Source organism: Pyrgilauda ruficollis, unplaced genomic scaffold (genome assembly GCF_017590135.1).
Source record: "Pyrgilauda ruficollis isolate IOZ18807 unplaced genomic scaffold, ASM1759013v1 scaffold86, whole genome shotgun sequence".
In the NCBI taxonomy this organism is placed as follows: domain Eukaryota; kingdom Metazoa; phylum Chordata; class Aves; order Passeriformes; family Passeridae; genus Pyrgilauda; species Pyrgilauda ruficollis.
Genome location: NW_024530599.1, coordinates 3893198 through 3918983, shown reverse-complemented (window position 1 = coordinate 3918983; position 25786 = coordinate 3893198). Strand labels below are relative to the sequence as shown.

At 39.4% G+C, this 25786-nt stretch overlaps 1 protein-coding gene across 3 annotated transcripts in view; it reads left to right on the top strand.

The window, feature by feature from the left end:
* The window catches only part of LCP2 (lymphocyte cytosolic protein 2), a 33505-nt gene extending 12917 nt beyond the window's left edge, over nucleotides 1–20588 (top strand). For all 3 annotated transcript variants that reach the window (XM_041488056.1, XM_041488054.1, XM_041488057.1), the window contains 18 exons: nucleotides 4532–4600; nucleotides 5431–5462; nucleotides 6523–6557; nucleotides 7820–8021; nucleotides 8921–9021; nucleotides 9884–9953; nucleotides 10210–10293; nucleotides 11065–11090; nucleotides 11177–11196; nucleotides 11301–11405; nucleotides 12304–12334; nucleotides 12968–12980; nucleotides 13997–14117; nucleotides 16514–16563; nucleotides 17403–17506; nucleotides 18301–18384; nucleotides 19338–19493; nucleotides 20192–20588. In XM_041488056.1, the coding sequence (XP_041343990.1) occupies nucleotides 4532–4600; nucleotides 5431–5462; nucleotides 6523–6557; nucleotides 7820–8021; nucleotides 8921–9021; nucleotides 9884–9953; nucleotides 10210–10293; nucleotides 11065–11090; nucleotides 11177–11196; nucleotides 11301–11405; nucleotides 12304–12334; nucleotides 12968–12980; nucleotides 13997–14117; nucleotides 16514–16563; nucleotides 17403–17506; nucleotides 18301–18384; nucleotides 19338–19493; nucleotides 20192–20314 (1426 nt within the window). In that variant the 3' untranslated portion in view covers nucleotides 20315–20588. The remainder of the gene's footprint in view (nucleotides 1–4531; nucleotides 4601–5430; nucleotides 5463–6522; nucleotides 6558–7819; nucleotides 8022–8920; nucleotides 9022–9883; nucleotides 9954–10209; nucleotides 10294–11064; nucleotides 11091–11176; nucleotides 11197–11300; nucleotides 11406–12303; nucleotides 12335–12967; nucleotides 12981–13996; nucleotides 14118–16513; nucleotides 16564–17402; nucleotides 17507–18300; nucleotides 18385–19337; nucleotides 19494–20191) is intronic.
* Nucleotides 20589–25786: the final 5198 nt, after the last annotated feature.

Genomic DNA, 25786 nt, shown 5'->3' with positions numbered 1-25786 from the left:
GCCTTGAAAAAGTTTCCAGTTCTTCTCAGTAGCTTCCATAATTTCATAGAAGTTACTTAATGAAGAAAAAGAATCCCATTAAGTCAATACTGAGTAAGAGAAATTGGCTTCTTCTAATATTTCATGGTGAAAAATGAAGGATTTTATTTTGCTATGAGTTCTCTGCTACCTATTTAAGCTGGAGGTTAGAAGGTTTCTAACCATGAGACACATGGAGCTCTTCAAAGGAGGGAGGAAAAAATGGAATTTAAGGTTCTCCAGCATGGCTGTGTCTTTGTTGCTCATTTCCCAGTTGCAGACTCCCTCCCTTCATGGATAACTTGATTTTGCTACACAAGATACAATTTGCTTTGCCTTTTCTGTTGCATCAGAGATTGTGGAAGGTGTTTTGGGGAAGACAAGAGTATTGAAAAATTTTGTGCTCATGGGTGAGCTGGTGGAAACAGCTGTACCCAGCAGGACACCCTTGTTCAGCTCAGATATGAAGGACTGAATTTGAAAGCCTTGGATGTGACATATTTCTTAAAATCACATCTATTTTTTCACATAATAAATATCCTGATTGGAGGGCTTGGTGGTGTACAGTATGTTAATAAGGAGGTCCAGATATTATTTAAAGAAGATGCTCTGATGTCTCAGAATTTCTGAACTCACTTTCAATTAAAAGAAACATTTAACAGTGTTGATGATGGACCAGATTGTCAGTGACAGACTCATCTAACCATACTGTAGAACTTGTAATTCTCTGACAATTTGTCCCATCTTAGCAGTCCCTTGGCAGAATTATCTCTTGTTCTCATTGTCTGAGCTTTTAATATTGAGAACTTCTGGTGATTTCCTTTTGAATTCGTGAGAGAAATGTAGTCAGTGGATGGTCTGCTAAACTGAGACATACCAGAGATATTAATGCCATAGGTGATGATTAAAATGAAATCTAACCATGTGGAGGTGCTCCTACCTCCTCATCGAACCCATTGATACCTCAGAGTTTGATTTTCCCACCCCAGAAAAGTGAACAGCCCTTTTTAGACAGGTCTTCTGGGTTTCTCATGTGTTACACCCCAGCAGAAGCTGAACAGCATTTTCACTCAGATCTTTTGGATTTCCCAACAAGAAGAGAATTTGAAATCATGAGCTTTAAAAGAAGAGTGAAGCTCGGTGCACAGCTTGAGAAACTGAATAAATAAGTAGATACTTAAATCTGAAGAAAAGCTCTGGAACTTTTTCATACTTACAAACAAGCAAAATATTCACTGGAATATGGTGATTATACAAGCAGAAAGGTCCTCCATGTAATGACACTGTTTAAAACAAGAATTTAGAGCTTTACTAGGGAAGAGAACTGGTTCTCACTAAAAACAATCAACCAACCAACCAACCACCAAAAAAAACCCCCAACGACAACAATAAACCAAAAATCCACTTAACCCCAAAGCAGCCGTCCTGGATAGAATTAATGAGCAGAAGAAGCTGCCATTTTTTAAGACATTAATTTCTTTACTTCAGAATCTCCACACCCTCATTGAAACACAAAGTGCTGGCTGGTGATTTCTGCTAGAACACAGTCACACTTTTCTTTTGTATCGTAATGCAAACCTCAACTGGTTGTAGCAAGAGTTGTTCTAGAAGCTCAGAGAAGCATTAGCACTTTATAGTTACACTACCTGATACTTAATAGCAGTGCTAAAACCTGAGCATACCTTGCAAAAAGCTTAATATAAACAGCAGGTGTTACAGCCTTGGCCAGTGACCAAATGAATAAAAGATAAATTAACAAGAGAGATTGCTCCTCAGTAAATTAGCAGGAATATTCTGACCTACGTGGAAGCAGCACCTGGAATTATGCAAGGTTTGCAAAGCACAGACTGTATCTGTACAGGACTCCTGAGCTGGGTGTGTGGGCTTGCTAAACAAGTGTCTCTGAGCAAAGCCACTGCTCAGGGTTTGAATAGAACTGTGTCATTATTTGGGGATGATTCTGCGACTTTTCAAGAATCAAAAGTAGGTCACAATTGTCATTACAAGGTATGACAGGTCATTTCCTGAATCTAATTGTCAAACTCTACAACCTTCTGTTATTACTAATGAATTATTATTTTGAAAATTCATCTCCACCAGCCCTGTTACAGGTGCACGTCTTTAGAAAACTTCTGGCTTCTTTATAAAAACCAAAAAACCACAAATTTAAGCACTATTTTGAAAATGAAAATACTTCTTAAAATCTTTAGCATACTCCACTGAAAGGGCTGAACAGCACTGGTGGTTGGTTGACACCTGAACCATGATGTAAACAGTGGAATTAGTCTGTCACTCCTGTTGTTTGCTATCTTGAGAGAAAAGGGTTCCAAATTTTCAAGATGCTGTTGATCCTTCTGGCTATTCCAGTGGCAGGTTTATGGCAAACCTGAGATTTGGAATTTCCAGCCTTGTGGAAAAATCTTAAGGCATCTCCCACAGCACTCCAAAGTGTATCCCACAGCACTGGCAGAAATTTCCAGCAGCAGAAAGCTCATGATGGCACTCCTGGCATCTGCCAGCTCAGTGTGACACAGCCAGAGGCTGCAAACATGGCACAGTCTGAACGCCGTTCTACTTTCAGAAGAGTAAAAGTGCAAACATAAAAATTGAGAAATCTGCACTTTCTCTATTAAAAAGATAAAAGATGTCAGTGCATGTGCACACATGCTCTCAGCTGGGGTCTAAAGGTTTGGACAGAACTGGTGTTCAGTCTGTTTTGAAGTCAATAACACAGCATTGCATCTGCCCAGCAGAGTCTTCTCAAAGGTCAAACCAAAGACTTGGATCACCAACTATGCTTTTGACAGTGCTCAGTATGCAACTGTGCAGCCTCCTGGCCCCAGGGGAATTAGTCTTCCACCTCTCTTACCAATCTTAACCCTTGTCCCAATACATGTAGAGTGGAGTCTTCTCACGTCAACAGTATCTGCAGTTGAGTGAACAAAAGCCAGTTTTGGAGTCCTGTTTTGGGGGCTGGTTGTGTGGGTTTTTTAAAAAATTTCAACTTCCTGCCAGTTTTAAGTTTAGCAACTGGTGGAGGAGGTAGAAAGAGAATGAGAAGTCTGAGTAACATTTTCTGCAAGTGCTGTTGCCTTATCCTCTCCTATCATCCACTCCCACAGCTCAGAGAGCAGTGTGGTTTTGGTACTTCCTTCCTCACAGGGTGACAGGCTCAGCTGCTCAGTGCACCAGTCTTCCCTGAGAACCTTGCTTGTAAAGCCTGACCTTCCTAAAATTTGCTTTCTTCTAATAAACCTTCTGAGCCATTGGTTTGAAGCATTTCAAATTCACTAGAAGTAAAGATTAGACACTGTATTTTAAGCATTATATGATTAATGTTTTGGCAGCAAGATAAGATGATCAACTTCTTCCTCTCAGTTGTTCCTCAAAAACCAGTTGGTGTAAATGCTCATAGCAGCCAGCCCAGGTTTAGTCCAGAAAGCTCCCAAACACTCAGGTCTCATTCACACCCAGGGAAGTCTGAACTCTAAGAATTATTAGCTCCAAAACCAGAGAACTTAATTTTACTTCTTTAGCTGAGAAAAACCCCCAAGACATTCTGAAAGATCCGCTGCCTCTTCTACAGCAGGGAATAAGCCACAGACAAATTCCATAACTCACTTCTTGACCAAAGCACTGATGAGTGCAGGGCACTGCTCACCCCAGGATATTTCCTGGTGTCTCACATGGAATTTATTATTCACACAGCAACTTCCTTATCCCCTGCAGCAAAAGGAAACAACATTGAAGTTGGATGTTCCTCAATAAGAAATAATGACAGTTCAGAATCAGATCATGGCTCATCCCAAGCCTTCTTTGAAACAAAATAGTCATAGAGGCAAACTTCATTAGTAGCACAGCAGAATTCTGGTGTCTCAGTAGAATTAACCCTGTGAATCTCAGTACTGACTGTCCTCCACTTGGAAAGATCTCTCCAGGCATAAAATTATAGCCTCTCGATATTCCATTAATATTTCTGCCATGCCCTGAAAGTGTATTAAAACATGGAATTAGATCAGCCTTTCCCCTTCTCTGATGCAGGGTTTGCTTGGCTGCAGAGGAAGGAACACAAACGGAATAGAGAAGAGTTTTAGGGAACATTTAATCCCTGGTTTTGCAGCCATAAGCTCTGTTTTCCTGAAGTATTATTTGCTTTTTCCATGCAAAATCATACAAATGCCATGGCCATTATTTGAAGTGGTGTGATATCTACAACACCCAAAGATCCTAAGGCTTGCTGGGTTTAATGTTTATTTTTTATCACAATCCAACAACATGGGGTTTTACCAAGGGAAAAAGAGTCTAGTTTGTAGATGGATATGCTGTAGTAGAACGTAGCAATTAGATGGTAAATCCAGTGTTTTTACCACATAGTAAATAATAATAATGAGTTACCAGATTAAATTTAGCAAATACTAAGGGATAATGGCAAAGAAAATAATTTAGCTGCTTTGACAAGTGATGGGTTTCCAGTTTTTTTTTTTTAAACTATTTTTGTTCTTCTTTCCAATAGAATTGTAAGTAAATTAAGCCAAGAAATAAACAAAAATGAAGGGAGGCTCTCCTCTTTCCTTCCAAAATGGTGAGTAAGACAACTTAGCTTTCTTGTTCAAAGCTTTCAGATAGATCTTTTCTGGACTGGTTTTCATTTGATCAATAATGCCTGGATCACAAATCCAGCCTGGACATTCTATAAACTAAAGCTCTGTTTCATTAATGTTGTCTGATATCAAATACCAAATCCTGAGCCCACGAACACCCCAAATACTTCTGCCATGTCCAGAACCAAGTAACATTCGCACGTTTCATGCAATTTTCCAGCTGAGCACATAGCCCTTAAGAAGGCCATGAAGCCTCGGCATATATTATTAATAAATCATCATTAATGCATTCCACAGATCTATACATCATTATACTCTTTAATTGTTAATATTTGTCACTGAATATAACATTCACAATAGAAGAAGAGCAAAAATTGCAAGAACATTCTATGAGAAAAGAACAATTTATGTCCCTACCCAATGAAAACCAAGTCCAGTCTACATAACATGGTTTTGCATCATCTGATAACATGATTTTACACATTTCCATTCACTAAAATCCAAAACTTGAATTGAAAACCATAATGAGCTTGACTTTGAAGTTTCTGTTTTCAGGACTGGTAAATGTATTTACTGAGTCCCCTTGCTTCAAACCACTTGACTTCTCTGACTTCAATTCTTCTTGAAACAGTTTAGATTTTATTAGAATCTTCTATGTAAATATCAACTAATGTGTTTTTGGCATTTTGGGCAGAGTTAAACTCATCTATGTAAACTTCTTTCTACTGTGACAGTTAACTATTGCTTTTATTTGCAACAGAAGCATCAAACATTTAATAGAAAGAATTTATTTTTTGTATCTTTGTTACAGGGCCCAATCACAAAAATCTCCAGAAAACACAGGTAAGTGAATACTGGCAGACCCTAACAACAAGACGTGTTTAAAAATATTAAAATGCTAAATTAATACTTGCAGAGCAGAGTCAACAGAGGGGAGCAGGGTTAGGAACCAAAAATCCAAAACAATAAATGAAAATACGGGAGTATAAAGAAGTTTCAAAAAAGAAAAGTGTAGATGCAGGACAATAAGTAAGAAAAAGTGTTTTTAACGAGAAAAGATGGTGAAGGAAGGCAAGAGCAGAGACTTTTACCTAAGAATAGTCAAAATGTCTTTATTTAACCCAATAAATTGTATCAGTGCTTATCTATTTCTGTTCCAACATCTCCACCCCCTGCCTTTCCTCCTAGCATCACTGTGTGAGAGAGGAAAGCTGAAATTAAAAAACACCAAACCCTTCTTTTATGAAAGCTAAAATAGTCTTAAACAAGAAGAAGTCTTAAATAAGAAGTCTGGGCTCATTCTGAAAGCATTTTGCTTCAAATTATACAATTTAAATTGGATTAAGTGGGACAAACTTGAAGTGCCAGCACCCAGGCTGTGTCACCGCAGGGCAGCTTTATCTTGGTTTTGAATCAGGATGTGCGCTCATCAGTGCCAGCCTGCCTCTGAAAGAACAGCTCCTTCCTGGGGCACACGCTGAGGTCCAGAACTCACCTGGCATTTGTTGGGTTCTTTCTTGTCGTAGTTCTGATGGTCACACTACAAAGCAGCACACTCCATTTTCAGAAGGCTTCAAACCTGTTTTTATTCTAGCATGCATGCTTTTAATATGTTCTTACAAAACTCGTAAGTTTACACTTTGCCCATTGGTCATGAGAGACAAAGTGCTCACTGGAACAGGCAGTTGCAGGTTTCTCTTATTTCTCCTTCTTTCTTTCTTGGTTTCTATGTCAACGACCTTGGTAGGAAATTCTTTCAGGGGTAAACATGGATCCTCTTATCAAACTCCTCTCTGGCTCACAGAAGTCTCTGTGAAACCTCTTGCACACTTTCTGTCAAGTTGTTACATCTCTGACAAAGGTGTCCATGCTCAGAAATGTGTGGTTGTGTTTCTTTGCACAGGGTATGCCCAGGATGATGGTGGCTGGTCTTCATTTGTGAGTATTTGGGTGAAGAAAACGCCCTGGCTCAGGGGGCTCTCTGTTTCCTGAATGCTGGGGCAGCACAGCTGGGGCAGCTGGGGGAGGAAAAGCAGGAGCAGGGATGGTGGGAGTGGCTGCATACAGATTTCCTCACTGAGAAAAGGTTCTCCCCAGAAATTCAGAATTGCCTTCCTATTCCACTGCTCGAGTAGAGGCTCCCAGCCTATGATCAGGTCCCCACAGAATGACAGCTGGGTTTTACATGCCTGTTTCAAGCTCTTAAATGAGGTGGCTAGAGGTGCAAGGTTGCTGTGTTATTCAGTGGCAAATCCTTGCCATTTTAGTCTCTAGAGCAAACTTGTTCAACAGGATTTTTTTAAAAAAAGCCATTTAGCCTGCAGAAGTTCCTTCTGCCTTTTGGCATAGGAAATGCCTCAACAAGGTCTTTAGGTGAAATACACCCACCCCAGCTGCTGATGCACAGCCTGAGTTTATGAAGATCTCTGAGGCTAACCAGTTCTAATGGCTTTCGTCCAAAAATAAAAGGGAGAGGCATTTTTAGAAGACACTTGTTACTAAGTTCACAGGAGATTTGCTGCTATTCTGGGAGCACAAGAGATAAAAGTAACCACCTACAGAGCATGTGGGCTCTGTGCCAGGACAGAGGACTCTGGAAATTCCAGCTGTGGTACCAATGACACTGGAGGGTTCTTTTTCTCTGCAGCCTTGGCAGATTGCACAGATGTGCAATGACCATATTGACACTGTCCCCTTATGAGGTCCTGCAAACGAGGCTGGTTTGGGTCAGGAGGGCATCAAGACCCAAACTAAAGACCTCAGTTTTTATGAATAATTTTCACAAGTTGGGTTGCATGCTGTAGAGGGCCTGTTAGAAAGCAAGAATGAATATCAGCAGCCTCAAGTGCTGCTCCACTGTGTTCCTACGAGCACCGGCTTGTTTGCTGGTGCCTTGTCCGTGCCCTGAAACACTTTCAGCAAACTTGCACCTTATCTTGACCTCCCACTGCACTCACTGTCATCAGAGGATATTTGTTTCCTTTCTTAAGCTCTTGAGTGCTCCATGCATTAGTGGAATGTTTCCTCCTTTCCCTGTATTATTTCAACAGATTTTTCCCCCCTCAAACTGGTTGTAAAAGTTTGGTATTTTCCAGAAAAGGCCACAAGGTAAAAGGCCACAAGGTGAAAGGCCACAAGGAAACTGCTCTGCAGGGTTTAGTGCTCTCTTCCAGCATCCACTTTTTGTGCTTGTTTGCCAGGATGATGATGATGACGACTATGAAAGCCCTGATGAAGACCAGGAGAAGGAAGATGAGGCTGACTATGAATCACCAACAGAGGAGCCTGAGGAAGCAGAACATGACAGTGATGGCTATGAGCCACCTCCATCCAATAATGAAGAAGCACATCACAGTGTCATATTTCCTGCCAAGTCACTTCCAAGCAGCACAGATTATATAGGTAATTACTAAAAATTAATTGCTATTAATAATTTACAAATTAGATTTTCCAACGTTTTCAGCCACATTTTAGATGGCTCATAATAGAATATAGAAGGTTTTTCCTTGAAGGTAACAGTGTAGTTCATGACCAAGATTTAGTGACACAAACTCTGTGAGTTTGTGACTTTTAAAGTTACATTTTCTACTTTGGACAAGATCTGTTGGGATAAAGATTTTAGTGACATTTTTAGTGACACAACTCTGTGAGTTTGTGACTTTTAAAGTTACATTTTTTACTTTGGACAAGCTCTGTTGGGATAAAGATTAGTTTTGTGTGATGTGTGCATTATTTGGCCTTTGATTTGCACCTGTATGAAGTCACACACACATACACGCTGCAACCTTGGACACAGCGGGTTGTCCCAACAATGCCAAAAAAACTCTAGAGAAACTTGGGAAAACAACAACAGTGCAACCTTGGACAGAGCAGGTTGTCACAACAATGCCAAAAAAACTCTAGTGAAACTTGGGAAAACAACAACAATCAGCTCTCCCTGCCTGTCCTTTTTGTTTTATGTCTGAATCCTCAGCAGCCTGGAGGTGTGGAGTCCATTCAGGAGCACAAGGCTGCCATTCAGATTGGCTGGTGTTTCACACACTGTGCTGCAGGGAATGAAATCAATCCTGTGGCCCAGAGGCTGGCAGGGGAGTCACCCCCGCAGGGACAGACCAGCCTGGAACTCCCAACACAACACTGATCCTAAAGCTACTGCCAGTCAAATCCTACAGCAATGTCTTGATGATTTATTAACTTCAGTAGCCAGGTTCTTGTAAGGGCTCCTTGTCATAAAGATTGAATGAGTATTAAATAACCAAACTCTGTTCAGTTGTTTAGTTTGGGATTTTTGTTTTCTTTAGACAGACCTACAACAACCAGATCAGCACATCAGCCTCCACATCAGCCTCCAGTACCGCCCCAGCGACCTGGCCCAGCCTCATTTGGGGGAAGAAGTGCTACTGTATGTTCCTGTCTTAATATCTCACCTATTTCCTATCCCAGGACCTTCTCAGGAGTCCAAGTGTAGGGCCATTTTTATTTACCAAGTGTATGAAGAGGAAGCCATCAAAATAGATTTGAACTCTGTTACAAGGTGGCCATTGTTCAAGGAACAATTCAATTTCATGGGAGAAATATATTTAATTATTTTATATTACTTCATTGATTCTTACACTGGAGATATACTCCTACTTGTGAATGCCTCTCCCACATAATATATATTTTTAAGAGATGCCTCTGTTTTGAAAAAAGGTTATATTTTTCCAAGCTATACTTCTAGCACCTGCCCAATTGAATTAGGACCACATAAGAGTGTAAGAGACTGTGTAATCAGAATACTGATGACCAAGATTTGATTCCTTTCATTCCTGCTGTGAATACTTCAAAACTGAAAGCTCTTGTGCTGTTGAGAGCTGGCACTATAGGTTCAGTGTTTGCCAGAACAGATGTACACTAAACCTACCAATGTTTACACAAATAAAGGTTTAGGATGTGATGGGGGGACTGATGCAGTGTCACAGAGATACAGCAGTGTTGTTGCAGCTCCTGTTCCTTTCCTTTGACAATACACCTCCCCTTCCTGAGGAGACATCCCACTGGAGTGTTGGGAGGCACAGCAGATGGAGGCAATTCTGCATCCAACAAAAACCACTGATTTTGTCATGCTTCAGGAGGGTGCCTGGCTCCTGTCCTCCCTGCACTGAGCAGAGACCTGCTCCTTGTGCTGTGCCACACAAGACTGGCAGATGAGTGTGGTGGGGTTAATACATTCCAAACAGAAAGGTGAAGACACATTTTAACCACTTGTGGAATATTTGTTCTAGCTGCCAGCTTTCCCTCCTCCACCAAGCAACAACGACTTGAGCAGAGACAGAAACATGAAGCCTTTGAAACGTGAGTACAGCTGGTGTTCTCTTTGTAAAGCTTTCCCACAGCCTGTGCAGCACTTCTTCCTCTTTTCCCTCAGTTCCACTCTCTTCTGCTCCTTATGCAGGAGTCTGAATTGTTGTTTTAAGAACAACTGTACTCATATAATTGTACTCATACAGGAGTCTGAATTGTTGTTTTAAGAAGTAACACCAGTTCTAATCTATGCAAAATAAAGATATATTGGTACCACCAAATGATCTCACACAGTTGTTGTGTTTAGCCCCAGCTCCTTCTATAGACAGAAGCACCAAACCGTCTCTGGATCGCCTTGCTCCCCCATATGAAAGAGAAAGCCCAGGATCAGGTCAGTATTTGCTCACATTAATATCACTGGGGTTGCTTTAATTACTGAAAATCATCAGTTTGTATATAATTAATGCAAAAGAACAAGGCTCAACCAAATGTAATCAAAGTAATGTGTTTATAAATAAATGGTGTGAGCAGAGCTTACAAAGTGGGAGAGAAATTTCATGCAGAACACAGCAACCCCAGGTCAGACAGGTGAACAGAAATACATTATGAGAACCCTGTGCAATAAAGGTTTGATGTACACCTAGGTGATTGAACAAGGAAATATTTAGCAGGTTAAAGGAAGAAACCACCTTTGCATACAAAGGTAATGAAACTCTGCATACACTGCTGTAGGTAATGTGGCAACAGACTTAAAAGAAGGCCAAGAATTAATAAGACACAGAAAAAAATGGCATTTCCTTCAGACCTGAAAACCACATTATACAAAACATCTACAGATATGACTCTACAATTTTATTTATTATCTAAACTCTTATCTGTTATATAATGGCAAGAAAGTATCCAGTAGTTCAAAGCTGAATCTTAGATAATATGATTGTGACACGTGCCATGTTGAAAATGTTTAAATTTCCCTTCAATAAGAGAGATTGCAATTTTACCATCACTTGCAAAGCCAAAATATTTTTTCTGGCTTACATCTCAGGATATGAGTTCTTCAACCAGCAAGATTAACTTTCAATTTTATTCAAAACTCATTTATTTCATAGGAAGTTTAACTAATTAACTTCCACTTTTTCTAAATGTAAGCTTTTGCTGTTTTCAGGGAAGAAGCCAGGCATTCCTGAAAAGGTAATTTTTTTTTTTTGGTGATTATTGATAGTTTTTGCCTATTTTGATCCACTTACATATTCTCTTAACTATTCCTTGTTTTACAGCCTCTGGTTTCACAGCTAAGGTAAGATTTGTCCTCTGCAAATGATCCTCTCATTGCCAGTATTTCTCAGTTATTTTTTAATAAGCAGATTTTGACTTTATTTCATCATCTCACTCCTGCTTTAGATCCCTGGGAGAACAGTTAGCAATGATGCCAAAACCTCCTGTCCCACCAAGTGACAGATATGAAAGAGGCAACCCACCTCCTCTAAGGAAGCAAAGCCCTGGAAAGTAAGTGCTTATGTCACTGAAATTCAGTAAAGGAGAAATGAAATTTAACAAAACTATGGACAAGCAACACAGGATGGTCTGATTTACTGGTACTGCATGACAGGAGGGTCTGTGGGTATCAAAGTTTTGGTTCATTAATATGCACAGGATGTGCTTGAAGCCGCAGAAAGGTGTGAATGCAGAAAAACTCTCTCCAGTCATATCTGGAAGAGCCATTACGTGGGGCATGACTCACTCCCAAGCTGTACAAAGATATAGATGATCCTTGTTTCTTCCAGCAGAGCAAGTTCTTGTTCTAGGGAACGTTCTTACATGAGCTCTATTGCTGTTGTTTTAGGGTGTTAGAAAAAGAAAACTGTACTTTCATCCCATTGATTTTATTAGCCTGCAAAACTGCTTCTTAACAGCCAGCAGCATTTTCTAGCAGAACTGCATCATTGCCCAGCCTTTTCTAGACCACCTGGGGGCTGAACACTGACTGTACTTCAAACAAGAGAAGAAATAATTGAGATCTGCTAACCAGCCAGGATAATTGATCAGAGAAGCAAAGCCTGATATCCTTATGATGTGCTCCAGCAGTGTTGTCAAATATTATGAATTCAAGACTTGAAGACTGTTTCATCATTGTACAAGCTTGTTTTAAGCTCTAATCTTACAATCAATTCATCAGACATTTTCCTTGTTGACAAAATCAAGATGGGCTAAGGACTAGAATAATGCATTACATTATGGCTGAAAATTAGAATCTTAGATGTTCTTATGAGGAAAAAAGTGTTTCTGCATCCATTGATCTTTAAAACTTACTATAAATTCATGTTCTAGTTGACAATATGGCCTAATGCACATGAAGTGAATGAGTATTATTTAATCTATGATGAATGTTTTGTTTTCATTTCAGACACAGTTGGCCACCACACAAGAAAAATGAAGTAAGTATAGTCTCAAAGTATATATTTAAAAGTATAAGGGTTACAGTAAAATTAAATACCTGTATAAACTAATAATGCTGGAAAAGGTAAACTTGTTTCTTTTATAAATTGTAAGGAATACTCATGGATCTTTCATGGCTCATGGGATGTTTTTGAACAGTTCTTCTGTGTCAAGCTCAGTTTGTTCCCTGAGAACTTTATCTTGGATAACAGGAAGAATAAGGCCAGGATTTCTTCTGTGACATAGGAGAAGTGGTTTTGCTTAAAAAAGATTTGGGCTTCTGGGGATTTTTTTCAGCTTAAGCTGACCTAAAAGTTTCACTTTTAGATAACTCTGAGAGTCTACACTTACTTGAAGGAATAAGGAAAGTTTATATCTCCTGAGAGTTTCTGACTATGTTAGGTCAAGATGCTTTATGGGACATCTACCACACATCTTGTTTAAAACTTTAAAAAATTATTTGGTGTTGCATGAAGACAAAACGCCCAACATTTTAGAGGGAAGTGACATTGTAGATATTAGAATCCTTCTATACTCAAAATTCACCAGTGTCCAGATTTTGCTTTGTAAAACATTCTTAAGAACTGTGTTATAATATGTTGCTAATTTTTTTTTTTTTTTTGGCTCCCCAGGATGAAGAAGACAGTAAGTATTCTACAAGGATTTTCAAGTCTGGAAATATTTCTTTGTCTTAGCTCTAAAAAAAAAAGCAAAACAAAAAAAAAAACCAAAAAACCAAAAAACCAAAGGAAATTACTTCATTAGAGCCATTCCTAAAGTCAGGTGGTAGCTTGATAGGCAGTAGAATTCTCTGATGCAGATTTACATATCAAAGCCGCAAACCCCAGGAAATCAATAGCTAATAGCTTCCTTCAGTCAGCCAGTTACCAGACAGCAGGATTTCTTATTTTGGAATACATTACATTAGAGATATTTGTGTTCTGCACACAGCATCAAACAGCTGGAAACAGAAACCTGGTGTCTCCCAGTCCGCAGCAAACCCTGCTGGCACCAGGCTCTGTGCAGTGTTAGTCACCTTTATGAAGAGCAGCAGAACTTCTTCCATGTGCCACCAGTGTTTATAAACTACTGCAGAATGCTGATTTCTGAAATTGAGTTGGTAAAGGACTCCGTAACAGAAGCAGGACATTTGGCCAAATCTCTATGAATTATCACTGCCCCTAAGCCTCCATAAACAGTAAGGTTATTTAAGCTGTGCAGAGCACAGTTAACCTGTTCCACTCTTAATGCTAGTTCAGGTCTGAGGACACCGTAGAAAGAAAATGTTTTATTTCATGCTGGGAGAAATCTCAGAGTGATGTTCAAAAAGGTGAGATCAACTCTGCTATTTAGAAGCAACATGACGGAAAACATGAAGCACCTTCTGCAGTTAAGGTACCTGAATTGTGGTTTATCCAAAACAGATGTTAGAAAATGTAAATGTTGCTCAAGCCAGTTCCAGTTTATTTTTAATTTTAATACCTACTTTTAAGTTCTTAACTGACCATATGAGCTTCCAGCCTGTAACTAACACATCAAGGACTGTTTATTGCATTATATTTATCTAATTCAATAGCAGTAAGGTGACAGAATTTCTTCATTCTACTTCATTTAAGAATATCTCATGTAGGATTTAAGTTTCCTTCTCTTCCTCTCCACAGCAACCCTGCAAAGACCAGTGCCACAGCTGTCTTTGCCCCCATACAGCTCCAATGCATTCCCACCCAAATCTGTCAAGCCTCCACCTAAGCCAGGATCCAACAGCATTCCTGCTGCAGAAAGGTTTGTTCCACCATTATAGGTCATTCCTTTTGAATCTCAGTCTCTTGGTAGTTCTTTACTGAGCCTGTGCCCTTGCCACTACACAATGCTAATTAGTGCTGTTCCTACTATCCAGGAGAATCCTTTATAGAATTGAAGCTCGGTTTCAGTGCAGCAGAGAGTGTACATCAGGCAACCAAGAAAAAAACACGAGTCTCTCTGTTTTATGGCAAGGAAGTTTTTTAAACTGATGCATTGGAGTGGTCACCTAGAACAGAGGCTAGACAAACTTAAGAGAATAAAAGGTATTTATTGAAGGCCTTCAATAGGTACACCTTGGGCAGTCAAAAGCCCCCAAGGGGCTACACCCAGGATGGACAACGGTCACAAGTTTTTCAGACAATTTTAAGTTTGGTTCATTTACATATCAGGGGTTAATCCTCCAATTACAGCTTCAGGTAATGAAGTAATTTACGCCAAATTATCCCCCCAGTTCACTGTTGTTTACATCTCTGGGGCCTGAGACAATCAGGTGTCCTTGAGTTCCAGGCCTAGAGAGGAATTGTTTTATCTCAATAAATGTCAGCAGCTGACAGGCCATGGAGTTTTAGAGCTATACACTAAAGCATTGCAGGATCTGAAAAATAAAAAAGCTAAATCCTATGGCATCAAGACTATACACAGTACAAGGCTTCCATTCTTCAGATACCCATTGCTCTCCCATTGCTTGGAGGGTCCATAAGAATGACCAGTCCTTTTGGGAAGGGATCATCTCCTACAAAACTAGGCAGGATTCAGGACAAAGGGGTCCTGCACACTCTAGGATCCCTTAAGTGTTAGAGCTACAACTCCTCACACTTCAAAAGTAAAAATCTCTACAACCCCGGTTGTCTGGAGTTGAATCTGAAAGAATTTCACCTCCCTTTCACTAAATTTTACTCTAATGGTTGATAATTCCTATTTAAAATTGTGAACCTTGCTGCAATTTTTTCCCAGCTTCAACTTACAAATATTTGTTATACCTTCACTTGCCAGACAGAGGAGCCCCTAATTAAATTTTGATTTCTGATGTACCATGCAACAGACTTAGACTTTGATGACTTAGAGTGGGCTCCTTGAGTCCATGTCTGATGCACATTTTCTAATCTCTATATTTTTTGAATGGCTCTTTGATGAATTCCTCACATTTACATCATTCTCTGGAACTGCTGACACCAAAACAAATACTGCAGTAGCAATAGCAAGGTCATATGCAAATTGAACTATTCCTATGATGAACATTTCTGCTTATATTCAAAGTGCATTGCCAAATTTTGCTGTAGCCGAGGCCCCTGGGTTGACTGATTCTCTCCCATAAATCAAGTAATGATAGGGTGTTTTTGTTGTGCAAACAAAATTAGCATATTTATCTCAGAGCCTTTTTAACAGCTCATTTAAGCAGAAGAGAAATATGAACAGTAAAGAAAAGGAGTGCAGGCAATTTGTTCTCAATTAGGTGAAGAAACAACAACAACAACAACAAAAGCCCCAGAAATTGAAGAGTGGGACTCCATTTTGAGCAGTTTTGGATGTTGGTTGAGGTTGGCAGAGATCTCTGGATGTCTTCTGGTCCAACCCCCTACCCAACAAGGTCACCTTGAACAGGCTGCCTGGTACCACATCCAGATAGCATTTGAATGTCTCCAAGGAAAGAGGGATTCCACAACATTCTTGGCAACCTGCTCCAGTGCTTGCCTGCCCTCACATTAAAAAATATTTCCTGATGTTCAGAGGGAACCTCTGGTCTTGTCACTGGGTAGCAGTGAAAAGAGCCTGGCTCTCCCTTCAGGTATTTATATGCTTTAAAAGATCTCTCCTGAGCCTCCTCAGCCTCCAGCTCCTCAGCCTTTCCTCTTGTGGGAGATAACCCAGTCCCTGATGTTGCTGGCCCTTCCCAGCTTGCAACATAAATGTGAAGATGCATTTTTATCAACAATGTTACAGAACCTGCAAGAAAAATAACTCTGTAAGTGGAACCCTCCCAGCGAGAAAGATCTGGTGAGCTGCTCCCTGTGCTTGCTGCTCTGGGGAAGGACAGAGCCATTCCCTGGGAGAACTCCACAAGCTGAATGCTCTCCTGCATTCATCCTGCTACAGAAGTCTCTGTGGCCTTTACTGATTACCTTATTGCCAGATACTGAGCTCCAGGTAAACTTAAAGGTGGATCCACCTACACAAAAAGAAGGAAAGAAAAAACAAAAAGAAAAAAAGAGAAGGCTCTCCTCACCCTGCACAGTTCTCAAGGGGCTCTCACATTCTGTAAAATGGGCACAAAAGTCCAGATCAGGTGATCAGAGCACAGAAATGTAGAGAAATGTTGTAGTTGTACTGACTACTCTTTTTTTTTTCTTTTTTTTTTTCTTTTTTTTTTTAAACAGTGCTAGAAACCTGTCTTCAACTGGCTCTCTACCACCACGCTTCCATCCAGGTTTGTATCCTACATCCTTACATTGTTTTTCTTTTTTAAGTGAATGAAAGTTGAAAGGTAGTTTAAGTGCAGTCAATATAATATTTTTTTTTTTTTTTCTGTGTGGACTGTGAACAGAAAACTGTCAAATTCATGAAAGGCATCTTGTGTACCTTACTTAGTCTGAATCAAAGATTTTGGGCTTTTTCTCCCCCATGAAGTTTGGGCTTCCTGCCTAGTTCAATTAGTATCAAACTTCATGAAACCATCCTTTTCTGTACAGTACTGAGAGCTGACCTATGCAAATCACTGTGGTATGCTAATACTCCCCAAAAAGGTTAGCAAATGCTTTTCATTTGAAATATGCTCCATATTTATCTTGTAAGAAAAAAAAAAATAGAGAAAACTTAGACATCAATTGCTTTACAAGTAATTTTTTTTGCACATGGTAACAGCTGTGTCCTACAGTGACATTTTTTACTTTCTAATTGCTGAGAAGGCAAGGATTGCAAAGAGACAATGTTACTTCTGTCTCTAAAGAAACCAAGATGCTCTCAAGTGAGTAACTGTGGTGCAGAAACTGATAAAATGTCACCCCTATTTCAAGTTCATCTCTTCTTATGGAGATCTGAACCACAAGAGCTCAGTTAAATTCCCTGTGCACCAAGGATGGACTTACATAACAAACCTGGCTCTCACAGAGAAGCCTAAAGCTGATTTCAAATAATTTCTAGGTGTCTCAGTAGCAGGGTGATAAAAATACTTTATGTTTCATAAAATCAAGATCCTACACTGTGGGTGCACAGATGAAGTTATTTTCCTGGTTTTAACATTGTTTTTCTACTTTTGTACCTCTGAAGGCAGCAACAGCAGATCTCCTTCCAGAGGCCCAGCTGACATGAGACCTCCACTGCCAATTCCTAGCAGACAGATTGTTCACCAGGCAAACACAGAGCAAGATGAGGTACAAAACATGAACCACAACTGTAAAGACTGCAAGTTTTCTAGTTTTGAGAGACAACACCTTTACAAAGTTGTTTTTCTAGTCAGTAGTCACTGTCAGGACACTACTGAGTGCTTTCAGTTTCCTTTTCTGTGTCAAACTGTAGTGCCTTATTTTGTCCTCACCAAGATAAAACAACAATAGTTGAAACCCAAAAGAGCAAAATAAGAAAAATATTGTTTTCTGGATTACTTGTTTTGCACAACTGCCTTCAAGCAGTATTGAACTTTCAGTTCTCTTTCCACAAAACTTTGATAAGTAAAGGACTCATTCTTTTAAGTGCATTTTTGCTTCACATTTCCTTAAATAAAACAAGTTTAGAGCAAACCACTCATGGTGATAACACTGCTGGGCAATCATAAATAGTGCATTCACAGGAAGTCTGCACAGTTGTCTCAGATGATAGCTAAAAAACAAACAGACAGACAAGGCAAAGGATGCCTTTGTGCCGAGTGTCCAGGTAGACAAAAGAGAATATGCCACTTAAAATCTTTTACTGAAAATATTTGGAAATATCTGTTTTCTTAGCTTACCTGCAGGGGCGTAATATCTAGATCTGTAATATTTTCAAATTTATCAAAGCGAGCAGGTAATTTAAAACAATTTAGCAGCACAATAAATAGCAGTGTGATCCGTGACACACGGAGATTCTGCACACAGACCCACATATCCTCACACTGCAATTTCCCTCTACTTATTTGCATGTTGCCATTCCCTGGCAGCTGACCTTGTCCTTGTCCTTGTCCTGTCCCCAGCCCCAGGGCTCTCTGAAGGAGGAGTGGTACGTGGCCTTCGTCAGCCGGCCCGAGGCAGAGGCAGCGCTCCGCAGGATAAACAAGGTACTGCAAATCCCACCCTTGTCTGGGCACGGAGCACAGCCAAATGAACTGCAGGTTCAAACAAGGTTTATCTCTACATGTGGAAATAAATTAAATATAGAATATTTAATATTAAATATAAAAATAGAAATAAATACATTTAAAATGCAATAAATATTTATTACAGTTTAAATAAATAAATTTAATTTAAAATAAGTAATTTAAAAATAAATGTCTTATACATTTATAATAATACATTATTAAAATAATAGAATAAATATATATTAAATAATAACATGGTATATAAAATATATAATATTTAATAGATAATCTTTAATACCATAAAGATAAATAGAATTATTGCTGTGGGAGTTGTGGTTACCCTGTGCTGCATCACAGCATTTGCCATGAGCTGAAGATGGCATGTGCACCATTTCAGTGACTTGTACTAAAGTCCAGTTTATGAGGTCCCATTCAGTGCCTTTAAGAAAGGGATTTCAATGGAAGATTTGTCAAAATAGATCTGAAATTAAGACAAGTAGAGAGAGTGATACAGTATCACTGCCTTTACCTAAATTACACAATGTCATTATTTTAAGCTGTCTATAAATCCATCATGTAGGAAACGTGATTGGCACTTAGTGGAAATGAACTTCTCTTCTGGTTAAAGTGATGTAAGGCTTGGTCTTTTCATTTCCTCCTTTAATGGAATCTCTCCCTCATACAACACCATTCCTACCTTCCTTTAGAATTTGCTTTTGTAACAGAGAGGAAAGTTTGAAGTGGCAAACTGAAAGACAACACATGTGTCAAAAGACCTAAATGCTTTAATGGTGCAGTTTCTCTTATCAGAAAGGAAAAAGATTTCAGAAAGAAGAAACACTTAGAAGCACAAGTGCTCTAGTGAAAGTTGCTACACTGATCAAACCCAGGAGTGTCTGCTATTTGTCATCTTTCATTTTTTACTGTTTCAGGATGGAACATTCCTGGTGAGAGACAGCTCAAGGAAAACAGTGACTCACCCCTATGTCCTGATGGTGCTGTACAGAGACAAAGTGTACAACATCCAGATCCGCTACCAGGAGCAGGACCACTTGTACTTGTTAGGAACCAGCTTGAAAGGAAAAGAGGTACTGTGTGTTTTTCATTTCAAGGCATCTCCTGCCTTGTTCCTCAGTGTCAGATGACTGTTCTCCTGGGCTGGAATTCTGCTTCTTGTCTCAGTTATTCATGGGAGAATATTGTTATTGCTGGAAGCAGAGTCAGGTTATGCTGTTTGCACTCAGGGAATGAAGGGGTGGCCTTAGAGCACAGCCATTAGAAATCCATGTGCCTGGTTAGGGAATGTTTGTTTCCCACTGAGATACCAGATAAGGGAAATGCAGAGCTGAGAGCTAATCCATACCTGCCAAGTTCCAGCTTTGCTCCCAGGCTGGTGGCTCAGCCCCAGCCTGCAGGACTGTGTGGGTTTGCTGGCACTAGACAGACTGCTCAGCACATTCCTGGCAGTTCTGATCCAGACAGAACCCCTGAACTGATCAGCCACCTCTGAACTCTCAAGTGCAGCCATCACATCAAGCACAGTGGCAACAGCACGTGTTAAACAGACCAAGACTGTATAAATTAATTATACAACATTGCAGCAGCTTGTACACAGAGTTACTGAACTACACATCATGGCAGGAATGAGAACAGTTGATCTGAACCTTATATATATTTTTATAATATTGATAAATATTTAGAATTAAAAAAAAACCCTTTTGTTTCTACTGGTTACTGGTAATTCTGACATTTTGGCCTTAGTCTTCTCATTTTTTCCATCCCACAGGAATTTTCTTCTGTAGCAGATATCATTGACCACTTCCAAAGAACACCCCTTCTTCTGATTGATGGAAAAGACAGAGGGTCAAGAAATCAGTGCATGTTAAAATATGCTGCAGGACATATTTAAATGAAACTTTAGAGATGATCACATATAGTACTGAAGCCTTCTGAAGTTTATAAACTTGAAGATATTTCCCTTTTCAGCAAAGTAAAATAATGAAGTCATTAAAATTCACAGTTTCAAAGAAAAAGGACTCCGTTATTTTTAAATTATGCCTTAAATACAGTACTCTATGAATAAAATTTTCCTACAAAGTGTCCATTAATCATACAACACATGAGATTTTTTTTTCTTCCAAGATATGTATATCCTCTTGAAATTATTTCCACATCAAGTTTGATGAACCATAAATAAATATCCATACAAGCCTCTGCTTTCATAGGAGCTCTTTTTTTTGGATCAGAATTGCAGCAGCAATTTTGTTGTTTGGAGTGATACAGAGTAGACCCAAACATTGTCAAAGCTGCGGAGTAGACAGAATAAAAGCCAATTTTTTCCTCAATAAATCTAACTCTGCTCACTTCTATGAAAAGATCAACTCAGATCTGAAGGACACACAGGTTTCAGTGGCACCAAAAGCCCTCCAGCCCTGGAAATGCAGGTGCCTGTCAGGATCTGTGTCTGGGTTATCCAGCTGTGAAAGTTCTTGTTCCCACTTTTCCAGAACACCACACCCACAGAGCACATCCTCTCTGCCACAGCGCTGGGGATCCCATGCCTCAGCCCACAGCTGGAAGTTTGTATTTCCTACAATTCTCTAATCTCACTCAGAAAGAAGGTTTTCTCCACACACATCTCGCTTCAGCTGTGTCTTTCTGACCGAATCAAGCAACTGCATTTTTACAGGGAGCACATCAACAAAATCATCATCATGTGACCCTTACGTGGCAGAACCCCCAGATCTCTTAGAAAGCACACACAGGCAAAACTAAGTCAGGCCAAACTTAGTTCCTCTTGCACAACTGCTTTCTGTTTTACTGTATTTTTTAAATTGAAAAAGGGACACACCCAGTTCAAAAATTCAAGTGTGGCTGAGGAGCACTGAAGCCCCTTTGTTAAGTGGGATTTATCCAACCATTTGACTTGGGTTTCAATTTCCCTTGTGGTCTGACAAGACCTTGGTTTGATAATTATGACTTTTATCACACTTTTTCTCCTTTAAAGCCATGGTGTCTATATCAGTTAAAACACTGGAACCAAAATTCAAGGTAGAAAATACCTCCCATAGAATCTGTAATGCTTCCCAGATAACATTACAGATGTTATCTGTAATGATTTCATAGACAGTTTTCCTTATAAAGATATGTTTTGTAAGTGTTCCTTTCTAAGATGTTTAGGTAAGAGCTGGAATTCAAAGTTAGCAAAGTTCATTTCCATGCAACTATGAGTCAAAAAATAAAGGTGAAAAATAACATTTAAAAAAATCCTTCAGCTGACAAAGGCTGTTTCTAGCCCAATATTTTAAAAAATTGACTACTAATCTGGTGAAAGAAAAGTCAGTTCTAATCTGTCTTTTTCAAAAACTGTTAAAATTAAGAACAACATCCCCCATATCACCACTGACTTGCGAACTGTAGTTCTATTCCATTGCCCTGCCTTGAAAAATCTGACAACCCAGAAACACCTCCTATGGAATTGTGTTTTATTAATTTTAAATCATCGCACCAGCGAAAGAAATAAAACATAAACCGGCATAACAAATTCTAACACTGCATATTTTTTAAAAGTAGAATAAATCTCTATTTGATTATTCAGAGAAATATATTTGGTGTAAGAATAAAGCTACATCTCAACATTCAAACATGTCCACAAGTGAAGTATGATTGAATATTTATTGTAATGAACTACATGAAAATAGCGGCTGTGCAAATGTTGGGCCAAGAAAATTTCAGGACAGAGCACTGAAACCACAAACTCCTCCCTATTCTTGTAGCTATTTGCATTAGAGAGTCATTACAGAAACTAGAATGGAAAGCATTTTGGATTTTCCAGAAGTAATCTGCTCTTTGACCCCTTCCTCAGCAACATTTTTAAGATGAGGAAGACAGCTCAAAACACAAATTGCAGTTCCTCCTTCTTTGGCAGTTTCTTATCCTGTTTCCCCAGGCACAACTAAGACAAAAGACAGTGACTTGAAGCAAATTTCAAATCTTTCGTTACTGCTCTATCACGTTTTTGTTTAAAAGGAGAAAACCATGTGAGAAACTTCATGCCCAGTTTCCTGACCTTTTTAACTAATTACTTCAGTCTTTCCCACCCTAGTAGGCTCAGTTTGGGAAATGTAGGTTGAAAAAAACTACTCTCAGAACCAATAACCTAGTTTTTTTTTTCCATTCCACATGTTTAGCTTAAAATAAAAATAGTCTACCTGCAGGAAACCATGCTATCATTGTACAGTTCAAGCTTAATTAAAAGAAAGAAGAAAGAAGAAAGAAGAAAGAAGAAGCAGCTCCAGTAGTATTAACAGAAGACAATACAAGAAAATGGATGTTACTTAATCAGTCAAACTCCAAGTCTTTTCTTCAGCTTCTCTTAAATCTTTGGCCTTCATAGGATGGTTGAAATTCAAAATCAGGTCACAAAGCAGTAGCTGGCTTTCCACTGAAAGACAAAGGGCAGTGTATCAGCATGGTATTTATGGAATGACAGTGAATGGCAATCTACAGACAGCATTGTTTTAGTGTTCATCTATCACCTCACTCAGGGTTGCCTGTTTCGCTCACCTCAAGATGGTTAAATTCACTTGGTGTCAGCATGTTAGCAATATTTGCATTACAACACTCTCAGTGTTCCTAGAAAGGAATGACTGATCACCTAGCAGGTGTTTGCCATGGTTAACTAACACGATTCTATTGCTCTCTAACTACTGTTCCATTAATTTTTCAAACCACAAGAGCAAAGCTATTGCTTCATTACATTAAAAGCCAGTTGTCTGACACAGAAAAACAGGCCATTCTCAACTGTACACTCCTAGAAGAATGTCCTACACAGTTTTGTGTTTAACTGGATGGTGAAGTCAGAATTACCATTTATTTTCTTCAACTCATTGGACATTGTGTCAACATTTTTGATCACAGCCTCAAGGTTAAACTGTCCATCAGAATTTTTGATCACCTGTACGAAATAGGAACAAAACATGACTGGCAGAGTATATATTATTAATAAACTCATTGACACAGATAATCATAATACTCATGACATGTTTTCTCTCATTTTATTAAATAATATTTTACTAAAACATCCCTCAGTTTATAATTATCCACTTAGACATGACAAATTACAGCTATGGAAGGCAAGCACTAAACACTCAGGGCTGGGTTTTTTTCCGGTCACATTTTTCTTATAGAAACAACCAGAGTGGAATTAACCATGTTTATGAATTCCTCTCCTCATAATTTGTCATGTTTGCTTTTGACCAAGCTTTTCCTACAGAATCGAAAATTAATCGAGAATAATAATTCAGCCACAAGATGGAGCTGCAGTGACATTAACGTGACCATACACCTGGTCACTATTAATGCTGAGTGTTAATGAGCCTGCCAAAACATGCCCAAAAGAATTTGTAATTAGTTTATAATCAATAGCTTCTTGTCTACTTTAGAAATCATATTCCCTGCCTTTAATATTTAATTAAAAACCAGTCAAAATATTGGAACAATTAAGACTATTAACCATTTGAAATGAAGTATAGTTTGAAATTTCAAATGTTTACTATACTCCTCTTAAGGAATTTTTTCCTTATGAAAAATTTCAAAGAGAAGTGCACATAGCACAATTTCTGGCCTAGTTATAAGCTCTCTACATATCACTCAGAAATTCTAAAATGTGGAAAATCTCTGGGTGATTCATAAATAATGTTACTTATGTAGAAAATCTCAGCACATTAAGAAGCATGACCAAAAATATTAACATACATTTACCATAGAGTCTTTGTCTGAGTCTCTTTTCCCTTCAGTCAGTGGCTTTATGTTGAGTTCATCAGACATGGCTGAGGCTTCTAAAAAGACAACTCCAAATTATTAAGGATTAGTAAGTATAAAATACATAGATGTAAATATCTCACATAAAATATATAATTAAATTTTAAATATATAACAACTAGACATTCGTTTCATCAGTGTTATTTGAAAGTAGAGTCTAAGAGTTCAAACGGTTTTAATTCTTCTGAGGAATAATCAAAAGTCTGGATTTTATTTCTTTTACTTTTAGGCACAGCGTTTCAGAATTTTTTCAGGAGTTCAAGTGGAATTACTAACAGTGAATAAGTGTATGAGTAATGGTGATGAAGAATTCCTCCAACATATTCCCATACTTTTTTAACTGAAAACTTTCTGAGAGATCTAAAAAGGTATTGCAATTGGTTTCTAACATCAATTTATGGAAGCAAAATCTAAAGCACACACAAAAAAGTGTTGACTGTCTATGGTGGTGCATCTTTCCCTGGCCACACTATGATCTGAGGTTTTTTAAGAGACTCTAAAACACTCTTTTGGCACTGTCTGCTGGTCAGGAACAGAGCTGAGATTGAATACCAGATCCCCGGGCTTGTTCTTCCCCCATTCCTCCTGCTCGTCTTTCCTTACACGTCAGGACACCTTTGGGCAAGCTCAAGTGTGTGACAGTCACTGGAGAGCTGTTTCAACCCTAGAAAAGGGAGAGAAAAGGAGAGGAGGGTTATTTCACCCTCAAAAGGTGTGTTTTCAGAAGGGGTGCAATGACACAAGGCAGAGGGTGCTCTGCTCTGGGGCAGTAAGGGTGTCCCCCTCTGAGTGCCCCCCAAAAAGGTCTCAGGGAGGGCTCAGCTCCTTTGGGCTCCTGTGGGTCACTGCTCTGCACAGGGTGAAGCCCCTGCACAGGAGCCAGTCCCACAAAACTTCTCCAAAATGAGCTGAAGTATGTTTTATGTTGGAAGGCACCACAGAGGTAACGTGGTTCTGTCCCCCCTGCCATGGGCAGGGACACCTTCACTAGCCCAGGCTGCTCCAAGCCCTGTCCAAGCTGGCCTGGGAGAAGGAGCACAGCCCTTTCCCCAGCGGCGAGGACATGCTGCTAGCACAGCCAGGCTGGGCTGGAGCCTCCCTGCTGCAGCCCCAGGGGCAGCAGGAGGATGTGCAGACCCCCAGGGGCAGCCCCAGGGCTTCTCTCAGCAAGGACAGCCCTGGTGTGTCCCTCACCCAGCACATGGGAGGTCAGTGGGTTGCAAGAGTCCTGTGTGAGTCACAATTTTAGGAGTGGGTGGTAAAAAGTAATTGCAAATGCTGCAAGAAATGAAGAAGAAATGGAGAAGGGAGGACTGAGGTGTCAGCACGGGGTGGTGGATGGGGAATGAATCCTGGTGGCCTTTGAGGTCCTGCCTGTGGAGAGCTTATTGCATATGCAGCATTTATAAACAGTCAGTTACTTTTGGTTATCAATTCAAGTTCACATGGAATAATGTAAGTTATACTATTTGATCAAAACTTAATAGTGAACCTGAATTTAAAGAAGCCAAGAGAGGCACTTTGCTAGACAGATTTATCCATTTAGATCATGCTCAGT